At 42.2% G+C, this 15,114-nt stretch overlaps 1 protein-coding gene across 3 annotated transcripts in view; it reads left to right on the plus strand.

The window, feature by feature from the left end:
• FNIP1 (folliculin interacting protein 1) overlaps positions 1-15,114 on the plus strand; it is a 64,570-nt gene that overhangs the window by 31,914 nt on the left and 17,542 nt on the right. For 2 of the 3 annotated variants that reach the window (XM_039701224.1, XM_039701225.1), the window contains exons 3-11: positions 3,837-3,980; positions 8,200-8,300; positions 8,552-8,626; positions 9,124-9,215; positions 11,655-11,738; positions 12,682-12,753; positions 13,594-13,729; positions 14,242-14,443; positions 14,823-14,908. In XM_039701224.1, coding sequence (XP_039557158.1) covers positions 3,837-3,980; positions 8,200-8,300; positions 8,552-8,626; positions 9,124-9,215; positions 11,655-11,738; positions 12,682-12,753; positions 13,594-13,729; positions 14,242-14,443; positions 14,823-14,908 — 992 coding nt within the window. The remainder of the gene's footprint in view (positions 1-3,836; positions 3,981-8,199; positions 8,301-8,551; positions 8,627-9,123; positions 9,216-11,654; positions 11,739-12,681; positions 12,754-13,593; positions 13,730-14,241; positions 14,444-14,822; positions 14,909-15,114) is intronic. The other variant, XM_039701226.1, reaches the window with a different exon arrangement.

Consider the following 15,114-nt stretch of genomic DNA (forward strand, 5'->3'; position numbering starts at 1 on the left):
TTGAGGGATTAGTAATTGGATAGTGAGCCTTTTGCTTTTAGGTGAGTTGTGTGAAATGGAGACTCTGGACTCTGTCTGGCTCTCAGGACAGGTTTCCAGTGAGCAGAGCAGAGCAGATGGATAAAGCTGTAAGCACAGAGATCAAGTCCCACCTTCTTAGCTCAGCTTATTCTCTCTAAACAGACATGGAAAAATACTAGTGGAGCAAGGGAGCACGGGGTTGTCTTGACTTCTTTCACTGACCTCTGAGTAATAGAGGAACTCAACAGCTCTAGAAATAAAGGAAAATTGCAGCACTTGGCATCTGCATTTTAAGAAAGATGTCTGGATTTTTACATGAGCACTTGAAGGAGAGGAATGAGTGCTCCATGTGTTAGGTGGATATATACATTTCATTGCACATACATACCAGCTCATATTAATACAGCAAAAGAGTTATTTACCTGTTTTGAAATATTTTTCAATCTGGAAAGCCTGTTTTGAAAGTGAGGAACAGAGCTCTTGAAGAGTAGCAACTTTGCTTGGAAATAGAGATTTCTCTATCACTGCCACCACAGTGGTATTTGAGCACCTGCTGTTGCAGAGAGGTAAAAAGGAGTAAAGCATATGATGACATTTCTTTTCCCTTCTGTCACTCACTCACAGCCCTAACACACCTACACAGACTCTGATTTAGTTCAACACACCAGACTCCTTTCAATTTTCTTGTTATCCCCAAAGCAAAACCTGCCCAGCAGAAATTCCTCTTCCTATTCACAGCACTGGGCATGTTTTTCCCACTTGCTGAGGAGACTAGAGAGTTTGTGTCAAAGAGATAAAAGTCTTTGCTGACAGATGTGGAGAAAAGAGACTCCAGAAGAGGAACTGAGGAAGAAAATTACTTTGTACCTTGTACCCTATAAAGACATTTTACTTTAAATTTTCTTCAGAACTACCTGATAGGTCTCCAAGACTTCCAGCAAGCGATGACCTCTAATGTCAGAACTGGGACTGCCAGAAGCCTTTGGAGCTGGGTGGTATCTGCAGTGAGCTGGCAGGGAGGGAACAGAGTGTGACCCCAGCAGGGAGAGCAGGGTGGCAGCCAGGAGCAGAGCTGCCCACGGCATCCTTCCAGCAGATGTTCTGCTCTCCAGCAAAAATGGGCATTTCAGAGCACTCAGCACCACCCTGCCCAGGGAGTGGATTTGATGGAACTGTGTCTAATTGGAAAGAAAATTCACAGCTTTGAAACATTGCCTTGTACAGTGCTTAAATAATGAGGTTACTTTTTTATTTTTGGAAGCCTGGCTTGAATATCTTTGGAATATTACGTGGGAATGCAAGTAATCCCACTCCTTTGATGGATAATGTCTTGAGATTTGTAGGATCTAAAATTTCATTGACATTTGAAGTCAGAAATTGCAGAGGAGAGGGTCACTGCAAGTACTTGATCTCATTGTCCAAGGAGTTTATCTTAAACGCTTGCTAAGTTTGTGAAAGAGCAAACACCAGAATTCATCAGTGATCTGCATTTTAGGAGGGATTTATTGTTCACAAGGTTCTGAGAAGTGGGAGCTGAAAGATTCTGACCTCATTTAAAGACTCCTTGCAGGAGTTTTGGTTCATTAAACTCCACTGCAAAGACCAAACAGCCATTTTCCTGGTTTGCTATTTAAATTAGGCAACTATTACTGCAAGTTACCCGACCACCCAGTGGATCTGGGAAAAGCTGCTGTGCAGAAAAATGCAGTGATAATGAGAAGAAATTATATAAAAGTAATTGATTTGCAAACTCAGCCTATTCTTTTTAATGCACAGGATTTTATTTTCTCTTGAAAAGTCAGTAAATGCATTTCTACAGTCTCAAGGAAGTTTAGTTATAATTGTAACATTTTAGAAGGAACTTTCAACATCTGATGGAAAATGCAAGCTGAAATGTGGTTTCCCTGCAAAAGCTGCTGTAACCCTGTGGATTGTATGTGGTTTTATCACATGATGCTTGCCTAGCCTAGGACATTGTTGTTTGTGTCAGAGATAAAATGCAATTCTAGTTCACGAGCTCCTACTGAAGTCATATGATGATCGTTCACATGTTCCAGCCATTGTGCACTGTGCTCAAGCCACACATCCTCAGTAGCCATTAGCAAATCTACATATTGCAGGATTTCAACGAGCTCTCCACTGTGTGGAAAGGAGAGGACACTGCTGTGTGTCAGGAAAGCTGACAGGGTGGGGGAAAGTGAACACTTCCCTCCCCTCTGCCACGGAGTTACTAATTTCTCTGCACATTTTCCCTTGAGGCTTTGTGTGTTAGCAGCTCTCTAAAGGAGCAGCAGTGAAGGCTGCCACGTGGGGCTTTATAATCCTGGCCATTTTCAGCTGCTTTGCTAAACCTCACCCACAGTTAGGGCCAAATTTAAGTCAGCTGTCCCTAAAAAAGTAACCTGGACAACCTAGGACAGAGGTATGGGACTCCCATCCCTCCACAGCAATAATGCCAGTCATCTTTTCAAACAGCTATTGCTGATTATTGAGCAGTCCTGGAGTTACTAATGTGTGCCTTGGCTATTTCACACTTTTCTTTATGCCTTTTCCTTAAAAGTTATGGCCATGTTTTTGGATGAAGGGGAAGCTTGTGGCAGGGAGCTGTGAGTCCAGAGATGAAGCTGTGACATATAACAGCACTTCTGTGTTCCCATCTGTCCCTTAAACCTTGCTTTCAGCAGGGTTTGCTTCCAGCTTGCTCTTACTGGTTGGGTGATTGTGTAGGAAATGGTAATTAAGGGAGTCTTAGGGCAGAGTTAGTGTGGAATTTTGAGCAGTGTAGACTATTTATGTCTCCTAGTGCTGCCTACCAGCAGATGTAAATAATGCCAACCTTACGGGGGTGTGCTGAAGTGTAACGAGTGTGTGAAAAATACATTGAGATCTTTAGGTGAAGAGGGTTGGCAATGCCAGTGCTGTGTAAACTGCATTAACTTGGTGGGTGCTGATTCTGCTCGGGATGCTGGGATTCTCAATGGAAATCGCAAATGCTTTTAAATAGTGAATGAAACATAGTGAAGCATCTCCCATGCCAGTGATTAATGATTCTCTGTGTAGAGTGGACACAGATCCTGCCCATCTTCTACATCAGTTCCAGCTCCATCTGGGCCCTCTAAACTCTCTACTCTGCTCTGCTTTCTGTCTGAGTCTCTATCAGAATTTACCTTTTGGATTGATTCTCCATAATTTTGCAAATCTTTTCTGCCTTCTCTGTAGCACTGTGTTTTTCAGTGTTGTCCATTTTCAGCCTCACAATTCCCTCATACAGAAAACGTAAGGAATGTGCCACCTCTGTGCCACTCTTGAGAAAGACTAGGGGGCTTAGGCACAGCTAGAGAGGGATCTGTGAAAAACAGGGTGTTTACTCTCCATTTACTCTTGTAACATGAATCTTCTGAATTCTGTGTTATTCTTGCTTGATAATTAATGGTGAGCAGCTCCTTCCTGTGCGCTGCTTACACTCCTGTGTCATCTCCGCTCTGGCAGGTGCAGGGAGTAAGGTGGACATTGCCATCTTTCCTTTAAATGTTTTGGTACCATCCTCTCTCTCCTGGGTCTAGAAAAGTCTGCTTAGGAAGATGGAGTTGTAGTGACCTGTTGGCTTCCGGCTAATTGGATGTAAAAGAGCTCAGCTTTCCTTTGGACAGCCAGGCTACAAGAGATACGATTATATTGATTATATGTTCTATTACCTGTTTCTTGGGGCATGAGCCTTTCAGCTGTTAAATATCTTAGTTAAACAGGTAAAGACAATGACACTAACAGTGATTTCAGCTCATGGGTCTTAGTCACATGTGTTGTCTTTATTTCAGAAACTCTGCAGTGATGCTCAAGTGAGAGTTTTTGGGAAATGTTGCCAACTAAAGCCTGGAGGAGACAGCTCTTCTTCCTTGGATAGTTCAATCAATTCATCCTCCTCATTCTCTGATCCAAAAGAGCAATGCCCAAAATACCAGGTGAGTCCAGTTTTTGGTTTTTTTTCTCCATCATGCATGTTAAATGCTAACAGCAGGTGAGGCACAACTGTTTTAAATACTTGAAATGAGAGGCTGGCAGTGGAGAGCAGTTTTCAGTCAGAACCAAGATATTAGTTATGACTCAGGAGTGTTTAACACTGCAGCTTTGGGTGTTACCAAGTCTAAAACCAACCAGCTGGTTCTCTTGGGATGTCTTGAATGGCAGCAATTTCTCCAGAGCATTTGTTCCATTTTGTGACCCAGGTGATAACACTCATTTGGTGTCATCAGACTAGGCACAAATATCTGGCGTAGAAGAAGTAGTCTATTTCATTGTCAAATGCCAGGGAAATAACAGAGACACACATTGTCTGTAGGAATGGTCTGTGTAACAGCTTTTTAGGGGATTTGGTGCACTTGAGTTCCATTTTATATAAGAGATTTTGGCCATGAGAGTAGCTAGAGTCATCTGACACGGATATATTTTTGTCATCTCTCCTTCCACAGATCACAAGTGTTTTATATTAAGCCACCCTAAAATAGAACTAAGCCCCTTTCACTCTTTGTAATGAAGTAATTGTGTGTTTGAGGGAAGCTGCTATCTCCACAACCTGCTCTGGAGTACAATACTACTGATGTCTTAATCTCCCATAGATAGAAATGAAGACGCTTCCAGTGCTGACTTTCCTACTGTCACGTTAACTCCTGCTATATTTGGCAAGCTGTGTATTCTTGTTTTCTCTGTCTCATCACACTCTTTTCCACAGCTTGGGTAAGGTGGCTGAAGATCTGTTTTCCGTTCCTCCCTTCCTGGCAGGGCATTTAACTGCGGTTATGAAAGGAAGAGACGTTTCTGTCAGCAGCTCCCTTCCAGCACAAAGCAACCTCCTTTGTGCACTGTGTGCCCAAGAAAAGCCGTGCCCCCCACTACCCAGAAACTGGCTCTCCTCCAGAGCAGGCTCTATGCAAACAATGCTCAGTGTTACTAAAGAAAATAAATTCTAGTGTTTGGCATGAGGACGGTGTATTTTAAAGCTGTGGAAAGTTTTCCTTTTGAAGTTCCCATTTCCTCGTGTGTGTCACTCACTCAAAATGTTACTGAGTTGAATTGAAATCTCAGTGGCTGTGTGACTGTGCCACACACTTCCAGCTGAAGTTGGTCTTCCATAGCATATTTATTGTGAACTATCTACTGCATTCATCAGACTCCTTCCAGGCTTCCCCAGCAAGTGAGCAGAGAGACAAAAATACAAGAATTCTGTAATGTGCAATAAAATTTAGTATTGGGTATGCAGAAGGGCCAGAGTAAGTTTGTCCAGACTCCACTCAGCCTGGCATTTCCTGTGTTCTAACTGCTGTGTCTGTAACCTCAGAGGTTACTTATTGGGTTTGCAGTATTTATAAGTTCTCTTGTTTGTTTTTTGTAAGGCTATAAAATGGAAGTTCAAATAATATAATGCTGTGGGATTTTTAAAATACTGCTTTATGTTTTCTTGTTTAAATACACTTTGATTATATATGAGCAACTTTAATTGCAAGGTGAAATACAGAGGTTTTGTTCCAGGGTTCCATATTTGTAATTATGTCCCATATTTAACACTTATTTCCTTATTGGCTTTTTAATTTACAGATATACTTAGTTATTGACAGGACAGTATGTACAGTAAAGGGAGAATTAAAAGCTGTAGATATGTTCAGAAATGTAATTTCCAAACCATGCAAATGTTACTACCTCTAATATGCTAATGTGCAATCACAAACACTTGTGGGTATTTTATGATCAGTTTTTATGGGAGCTCTAAACTGTGACCTGAGGAGTTGGTTTGTGTCCAGGCTGTCAGTGCCCCAGGTTGTGCCCTTTTTGCCAGATGCTGCTTGGCTACTTCTTGTTTGAGTTTTTAGTATTTAAGCCCTTTTCCCAGTTGGTTGTACTCTGCTTTGGTCTCGAGTGACCTGTATTTTGCAGCTTTAGAGGCCCAAAGAGTTGAGCTGTAACAGTGTTTCCATACTAAATGCATGAAATATCTGTCTTTGGTTATGCATGGTAAAATTACTGTTATTAATTGTAGAGGAAATGCCAGGCTGAACCGGCCATGGGCTCATCTTAGCACACTCTTTGCCTTCAGCAGGGCTTGTCTGTCTTTCAGAGGAAAGGGAAACCCCTATAATTAAATTTGAAAGCAGCTGATTTTCACTTTAATTTGGCTGTTTGGCAAAGAAAATCAGTACTTTAAGATAAAGTATTTTTACTGAGCTTTAGAATGATATTTTCACAACAGCAGAAAGTTGAAATCAAAACCCACCATCAAGGGCTTGACATTTAATCAGAATTGTGTCCTTCATTTGGAGATCTGCAACAGATTTAAAAACAACAAGCATAGCGTGAGGCTGTAGTAATTTGCAGTGTTCTTAAGACAGGATTTTGTGATGCTGGCAAACCTGTTATTTCCTGGAGTCATTAACATCTATGCTGAGAGTTCCTTGGAGCTGCTGACTGGTTTTAAATTCTAGTTTTTCCAGTACTGCCTACAGTGCACCTGAGCAGTGGGATGTCCTGGGAGGCAGAGATGGAAATTTCACTGAGGCCCAGCTAATGATCAGCTTTTGCCCTGTCATTGAACACTTACAAACCTTGGAGTTGTACCCTCATTTTTACAGTTGTGGTTTCTGCTTTCAGTCATCCCCTCTCCTCGCAGGGATAGATTTCAGAGGTTAAAAGTATGGCTGTTAAAAGTATCATCAGCTTAACTGAGAGCGCTTGAGAAGAACTAAAAATTGAGAAATGTTGTGTGTTGCCTTTTGGCTGATGAGCATTTCCTTGTTCCTGCCCTTGTTCTGTGGGCTGGGTGAGCAGGAACAGTGTGTGGGCTGTTCACAGCTGTTCTGCTCCCAGTAGGGGTCTGTGGTGGGGACACCCTGTCCTTGGTTGTGCTCCAGGCTCACTGCCTGACCCTGGTACAGGTTGCCCAGAGAAGCTGTGGCTGCCCTACCCCTGGAAATGTTCAAGGGCAGCCTGGGCTGGGCTTGGAGCAACCTGGGCTGGTGGAAGGTGTCCCTGCCCATGGCAGGGGGTGGAACTGGAAGAGCTCCCAGGTCCCTTCCAACCCAAACCATTGTGTCATTCTGTGTTTCAGTCCTGTGTAGAATACATGGTTACTCAGCATGCTGCTTGTTCAGAGCTTGCATGAGGAATATGGAGATGCACTGAGCATCTTCCAGCAGGGCTGTTTCTGTGAGGGGTTTAAGGGGTCTTTTAGGATTACTCCAGGAAATGGAGTAATTTACATGCTACCACACGTTTTGACTGAAACACGTTGCTCTTTTGCACAGTGCCAAACCTCCTCACCTGAGAGCTGGCTGAGCTCTGTTAGTGAGTGATCACCACATTTTAAATTATTCAGGGCAAGGCACAAGTGGAGACCCAGCACTTACACTCTGCTGACCTGGAGGTGAAACAGCCCTGGACAAAGGGACAGTAATCACAGTCATTGAAAATGACAAATGAGAAGTCTGTCTGCAGAGCAGTTGTCTCCAGTTGATTGCCCTGAGTAATTTTTTAATTTTAGGGTTTTGTTTGCAGAATTTGCCCTAGCCAGTGATGCAGCATAGTGACTTTGCTCCTTGGTATTTAGCCTGTGTGCCTTACAGCAAGCTCCTGCCACCAGAGAAGCAGGAATTGCACCACTTTAGCCTGGCATCATGATGCTGCAGCTCTTTTCTGGTGCCATCACAGAAACACGAGGGAGGGATTCATCCCATATAAAATATCATCCATGGATAAGTTATGAATCACTCTTTGTCAAGTAAACATTGGTCCAGTTTGGTTCCATTGTGCAGTCTGACATCTCCAATGAACTGCTGATTCTTCGTGTCAAGCAGAAACAAGGTTTAGGCTTAATTCAGTGAGCTGTGTTAACACATTCTTAAAAGTTCAGTCCCCTGGCTCAGTGTCATTGGATCTGCTTCCTCTCACCTAGGTGGGTTTGGTTTGTTGCATGGTTTTAGTAGTTGAGCTCACAGCCAGTGTGAAGATCACTTTCTCTGTTGGCATTATCTTGATTAAACTGTTCAAATTTGCATGTTCAGCAGTGTTCCAGCAAGATATTTTACATATTTATCTTTTCAATAAGGAAGATTTTTCTCTCTTGTGTGTTGCCTTAGTAGAACTGTGCCTCTAAAATGCTTAAACTCAAATGTTGGTGGGTTTGAATTTTTGCAGGGTTCTCGGTGCTCCTCAGATGCCAACATGCTTGGAGAGATGATGTTTGGCTCTGTGGCCATGAGCTACAAGGGCTCTACATTGAAAATTCATCAGATCCGGTAAGATTAACTTTTTGCTGCAGGTGTTTTCAGAAGACTCACTCCTTAGTGCTGATAAACAGTGAATTGAATGGCACAAGTGCAGAGTAAAATGGATTTCTGTGTTTGCTTTAAAGTCAGCCTGATGTCATTTTTGAAATAAAAGGCTGTTCTGTCGTGTTAAGGTCAATAAAATCTGGAGGGCTGTGAAATGGGAGGCAGAGCCTGTCTTGGCCCTGTTTCTGACTGACATCTTCCCTCCTCGTCCCCAGCTCCCCTCCCCAGCTCATGCTCAGCAAGGTGTTCACAGCTCGCACGGGAAGCAGCATCTACGGCAGCCTGAACACGTGAGTGCCTGCACTTTGTAGCTATTGCACAGAAGCAGGTGAATGTAAGAACACAAATAAGGACACAGGACTTTCTTTGGACCCTCCAGATTCTTTCTCTAAAAAAAGAACTCCTTGCTACATCCTGTCAGTGGTGTCCTCACCTTTCCCTCACAGTTGTCTTCACCTCAGCTGGCTCTAAGGGAATGAATGAACCATTCCTTCCATGCTGATATGGTGAAGCTTGTATTGTAAGGTACAAAAGTACCTACCTGCAACCTTGGGGATTCAGTCCAAGATGAAAAAAAATAGAAAAATATTACAAAAATATGTTACAAAAATACTTGTTTTCTATTACTTAGTGACCCACCTGAAGATGTGGCTTAGGCTATGAAAGCTTTTTCCAGTAGAAGCCAGTGTTCTTACCTTGCCTGTTCCATTTTGGCTATAATGAACTATCTCTCCATTCTACTGAAATGCAAATCACTGGTTTTTTATGTGTTTTATGTTTGTTATAGGTTGCAGGACAGTCTTGAGTTCATTAATCAAGACAGCAATACATTAAAGCCTGACCACAGTACAATTATGAATGGACTTCTTGGGAATATAGGTAATTGCAAACAGATTTTATTTGCTGATATCTTGAATTGAGTAATCATAGATTCTAGAACATGCAAATCTTTTAAATAGAATCACATTTTAAAAAAAGCTAAAGATGTAACAGAAAATTAATGCTGATGGAGCTTGGAGGAGAATAACTTGGATTGTTCAGGGAATTAGCAGTCATTCAGTATCCACAGCTGCATATGTGTACATAAAGTACATAATAGAAATATATATACTTAAGTTCAAATACAGAAAATGTTGGAAAATAACATTCTGTAGAAATTCCTGAAGAGCATATCTCTGATCAGGCAGGAGCGACTCTGCCTGGCTCAGTTCCCTGCTTTTTATTTTCGTTAATAATTCCCGTTCTGCCCTGTACTCTGCCCACCTGAGCGCTGCAGCCACGTTCCTGTCTGAGTCTCAGTTAACCTTGCACAGCTGCACTGCAGCTTTGGATCAGATTAGACAGAATATCTTCGTGTTCTCTCCTCTGGCTGACCATGGCAGCTAAGCAGTCTTGAGAAACCATCTGGTGTCCTCAGTTCTCAGCTTCCCTGGAAGAGCTGTGGGTGGAGGCTCTGCGAGCATTAGATAACAGAGGTCTTGGCTTTTCCTCTTGGGAGCAGTTGAGCTGGTAGGACTGGGCTTCAGTGCTTGGTTGTCCAGTGTAGCAGCCTGATCCATGGCTCTCTCCCCCCTTTCTGTTCATTTTGATTGTTGACTTTCCAAGGAAATGTCTGTTGTAGGTGGAATAAGGGGCTTATTTTCACAATTGCTTTGCAGGATATTGCTGTATGTAAAATATGCTTTTATAGGATTGGAAGTAAGGAGAGTATATTTGATGACTGTGATACTCTTAAATGAGTTTCTGACTGATGTAGTTCTAGATCCTAGGGATGTTTACTCCTTTCCTTCACATTGACTTTGCTAAGACCTGTGCCCAAGCATGGGCTTAAAGGCTTCTCAAGCTCATGAGCTGTATACCTCATTAAAATAATTTGCAGTAGTCCATTTGTAAGGGCAGCCAATTAAGGTTGTAAGAACCTTACAACCTACAAATTCATTTCCCACAGTCCTTTCGGGCTTCAGTTATGATTTTTGCAGTGAATGTGGTGCCTGATCTAAAAGACAGGAGATCACCTTCATTTACTTTTAGGGTTTGCTGTGACTTGTGCCTGGCAGAAATTTGCTGTAGCATTAGAGTGATATAAACTGCAAGTTCCAGTTCAGATAATGCAGCTCTTAGGCATGGAGTGATTCAGGTGTAGCCAGTGCCACCTGTTCACCTGTGTCCAGCTGTGAGGTGGCTCTGGTGACTGCCCCAAGAACCAAGCAGGAGGTATGGGCACCTCGGGGCAAGGGTGTGTGCCAAGAGGCACAAGATTGTCAGCAAGAAGAGGATGCTGAAGTTTTCTTTGGGATTGGGCTTCACAAGTTTTCAACAAGTATTTGTTTACAGTTCCCATTTGAGCACAGAGGGAACCCTAGGTAAAGCAGGGAGAGGAGTTAATCTGTAACTCTAACAACTGTGCTGAGCAGCACAGACTGCTCCTGACTCACCTGTGACAGGAGGAGGGTCTATGTGTTTGGGTTGGGAACTGTTTACAAGGTGCTTTTTTTCAGATGTGCTGGTTAAAAAAAACCAAAGCAGCCCTGGTCATGTGTTCCCTTTAATGACTGGAGGCCTAAGAGAATGGAAGGGAGCTTTGAGGTGCAACCTTTGTGTTTTATATAATCAGAAAACTTTGAGTGAGCATTGGGTTCAAATACAGGAGAGGGACTGGCAATTAACTCTTTAAAAATACTTATGTGTTTTTTGTGGCTCTGTGTACAGTCAATGCACTGTTTCCCTGGTATATGTATAATCCAGTATTACTTTTAAAATGAACTACTGAGACTGCTAACATTTATTTTCTATGGGATCATTTCACTCAACTTATGTACTGACTATTCTCAGAACTACTTCAGCCTATAATTTTCTGTTGGTTCTACTAAGATGAATTCCTGCCTTCTTTCTCCCCCTTCCTCCTTCTCTTCAGAAGCAGTGTTCCCAGGCACCCCACCAGTGTGGATGTTAAAACAAACATTATACTCTGTGATGAATCTCCTGTTTGTGGTCAAGTTAGGCTTTGAGCCTGCATAAATTAATCATTTTTCAACCTTAAAATTATTTTTAAAAAAAAGCCCCTTTGAGAAACCCCATCCTTGTATGGGAGACAGTGGAAAGCTGGGTCTATTATTTTAATGTATAAATACTGTACAGCCCAGCTGTGAGACTCATCCTCACATCAGTGTTCTGGTAAAGCCTCAGAGCTGTTCTCCTGCCTGTGTTACTCTACATTTATGTTGGCTCAAGCCTTTCCCTGCCCTGGCCCCCTCCCTATGGACTGTTCTGCTTTACTAACCTCATTCTCTGATGTGTATTTTACGTTTTGCCATGTAGGTCTTTCCCAGCTTTGCAGCCCCAGGCGGGCATTCTCAGAGCAAGGTCCGCTCCGCCTCATCCGGAGCGCCTCTTTCTTTGCAGGTTTGCTGTGTGCTGTGTGCTGTGCTGTGGGGCTAGTCTAGCTGGGGTGACAAACTGTGTGGATTTGTAGTTTAGCCCTGCAAATAAGATCTCATATTTATTAAACAAAAAAAAATTGACAGTGGTGTTTGCTCCCTTACCTTTTTGGACACATTCCTTAAATCCCCAGAGGACAGCAAGCATTTAATTGTCCTCTGTGTTGTTTTGTTTTGGAAACGTAAATATTTAAATATGGAATTAATATTTATGGGGATGATATTTCACAGTGATGTCAAGCTATTTTGATCTGGATTGGTTTCAACCAAACTGTAAAAATTAGAGCTAAATTAGATTAATTCAAAATGGACATTTCTTTCCTTTAGTGGATCTTATTTCCATGGCTGAGTAGCTTTATTTCACACACATATTTGTAAAATATATCACATTTAAAGACTGTTGAGCCTGACACACCTTTGATCTTGTCTATACGCAGACTGTGAATCTGGACAGCTTACAGCTTAGTTGAACAACCAATGCACTGCTCACAACTTAAAAGTATCAATTCCTTTAAAAATACATATATAATACCTGAGAAAGCTGGTATAGGAATGAAGTTGTGTTTATTTTGAGTTTTGGGGGGGTTTTGCCTATACACTGAGTACTACAAATATGACCAACATCCTCTTGTATGATAAAATTTTATTGAAAATTATCTGCGGAAAGAAACAAAGTCCTGGTTTTAGTTTGCACTAAAATATGTGTTTGGACTTGAGAAAAAGACATAAAGGCTTCTCAGGTAAGTGTTTTGGTTTGTTCAGCTAAGCAGCCTTTCTTGGTGATGGCCTTGTGCAGTGCTGTTGATCTGAATTAATGAGCATGTTTTTGTTTCATTAATCACATGGAGATCTGCAAACAAGAGAGGAACTGTACATTCCCCTGCTAATTGGTATTCCTTGTTTTACAGTTCACAGCAACCCTATGGATATGCCTGGGAGGGAGCAGAATGAGGACAGAGACAGCGGCATAGCAAGATCTGGTAATGGCAGTTCCATGTGTTAACCCTGTAAACTCCAAAAATATTCATTTGTCACACATCTCTGCACATCATGGAGTAGTGCTGAAATGGGATTGTTCTGGTTTGCTCTGTGACATTAATGACACCTCTCTGTACAGGTGCAGATGGTGCAGGTGTTGAGGGTGTGTGTTGGGCACCTCACAGTAACCTGACAGCAGTGTCTTTTTTTAAACAAGCTGCAAATAAGCAAGGCAGATTAAATATTAAAATGAACTTGCTGCATTTCTAAACAATAATTGCTGTCAACTCCTTTCCAAATCCAGGAGGCCAGGTTGGATGGGGCTTGGAGCAACCTGGTCTAGTGAAAGGTGTCCCTGCCCATGGCAGGGGATGGAATGAGATAAGCTTTCAGATCCCTTCCAACCCAAATCTTTCTGTGATTCTATGTTCCTATGATGGTAATGTTAAAACATAAATTGGCCTCAACAGCACCCCTTTCCTCCCTCCGAATTCAGGATGTTGGACACTTGGGCTAGGATTGTAAAGGCTGTTAAAGGATGTGATCAACATTACTCCTTTCCATAAGGAATTTATTTCCTGATACTCAGGTTGCTGAGCAAGGTGCATCCTGTGCATTACCTATTATGTAAATCAGCAGGACTGTCCCACCCTTGTCATGCTTGTATGGCTTGTTAATGTCATTATAAACTGGTTATTTTTATATTAGAAACATAGATAAGCAAAAGACAAGGCACTTGAGAAGCAACACCAGTATATCTTGAGATACTCGGTTTAGTTGCCGGTGTTATATTCCAAATGCTCTCTTTTCTGGAGAGGTTTTTATTCCTCTTGTTCTTGCAGCATCTCTCAGCAGTCTGCTCATCACTCCGTTCCCATCCCCGGGCTCCTCGTTCAACAAGAGCTGTGCCAGCAGCTACCAGCGGCGCTGGCGCCGCAGCCAGACCACCAGCCTGGAGAACGGCGTCTTCCCTCGATGGTGAGCGGGGCTGGGAGTGCTGCCTGCTGCCCATTCACCACTGTCAGCCTGACTCTGCTCTTGCACATGTACATCTGCTCTTGCTGATGCTCTCACTGGGGTATTTACAGACGTGGAAGTCAGGCTGATGTTTTTTAGTCTCTGTGTTCCTCATGGCGTTCATTGTTTTTTCACTAACTGGAAAGCCTTCAGCAACGTGTAAGTCTGTAGGATTTGAGGATGAGAAGCCCTAAAATCATACTCAAAACACAAATTCTTGGCAGGAAGGGGAGGGAACTAGAATACCGTAATCTGATCCTAAAACCATTGTGTATCTGGTTCCAGAATCAATTAATAGATGTTTGTAAAAAAAATCACAAAGGGGTTGTTATCAAAGATGATGATTTGACAACACATTCAAGCAAAAGGTATTTGTTGAAGTTAAATGTTCAAGAACTGAATCACACAGGAAACCAAGGTACAACTTTAAGCAGTGGATTACATTAACTTTCCCTTTTGTTCCTGCTCCAAAGGTCCATGGATGAAAGCTTCAACTTGTCAGATGACAGCTCTGGTCCAAACCCAGGAATTGTTAGGAAGAAAAAAATAGCAATTGGAGTTATTTTTTCACTCTCAAGAGATGAAGATGAAAACAACAAATTTAACGAGTTCTTTTTTTCACACTTCCCTCTTTTTGAGAGTCACATGAACAAACTGAAGAGTGCAATAGAACAGGTAAACACAGTTGCTTTGGCTTCTTGCACTTGTGTATGTTCTCCCAGCCCTGTCAGATTAATTTCTAACTCCTGTTGCTAGTTACAAAAGTGGGATCAACTTGATGTTGGGTGTGGGAATTGCATCATTGCAGTTAAAACTTTGACCCCTTTTATGCCTTGAATGGTGAAAAGCACAAAAGAGGCAGAAGCTGCAAACGTGCCTCACCTGTCTTCCCTCAGATGGGAAAGTTGGCACTTGGACCGTCACTTTATCGCTTTAAAAAAATTATTTGCATGACCAGTTGAACAAAAGATAAAGTCAAACACATGACTTGGTTTTCCATTTTCTGTGCTTCTGTAGTTCTGTGTTACTTATCTGTTTAATGATTGTTTTCAAGGCCATGAAAATGAGTCGGAGATCAGCTGATGCCAGCCAGCGGAGTTTGGCATATAACAGAATTGTGGATGCCCTAAATGAGTTCAGGTCAGCCATATGTCTCCTGTCTTTCCTGTTTCTTTCTTCAAAAGCACTGGAGCCTGTTTTAGCAGGATCTTCTTAGTGCAGGATAAGTAACTTAAAATGTCTAAAGTCATCTGCAAAAGTCAGTACAGCAAAGGACTGGTGATACCAAGCCATCCTAATGTGTCTGAGGTTTTGGATGTCTCCAAGTGTGTGTGTCCATCAATCCT

This window comes from Passer montanus, unplaced genomic scaffold (assembly GCF_014805655.1).
Source record: "Passer montanus isolate IOZ18808 unplaced genomic scaffold, ASM1480565v1 scaffold15, whole genome shotgun sequence".
Taxonomy (NCBI): domain Eukaryota; kingdom Metazoa; phylum Chordata; class Aves; order Passeriformes; family Passeridae; genus Passer; species Passer montanus.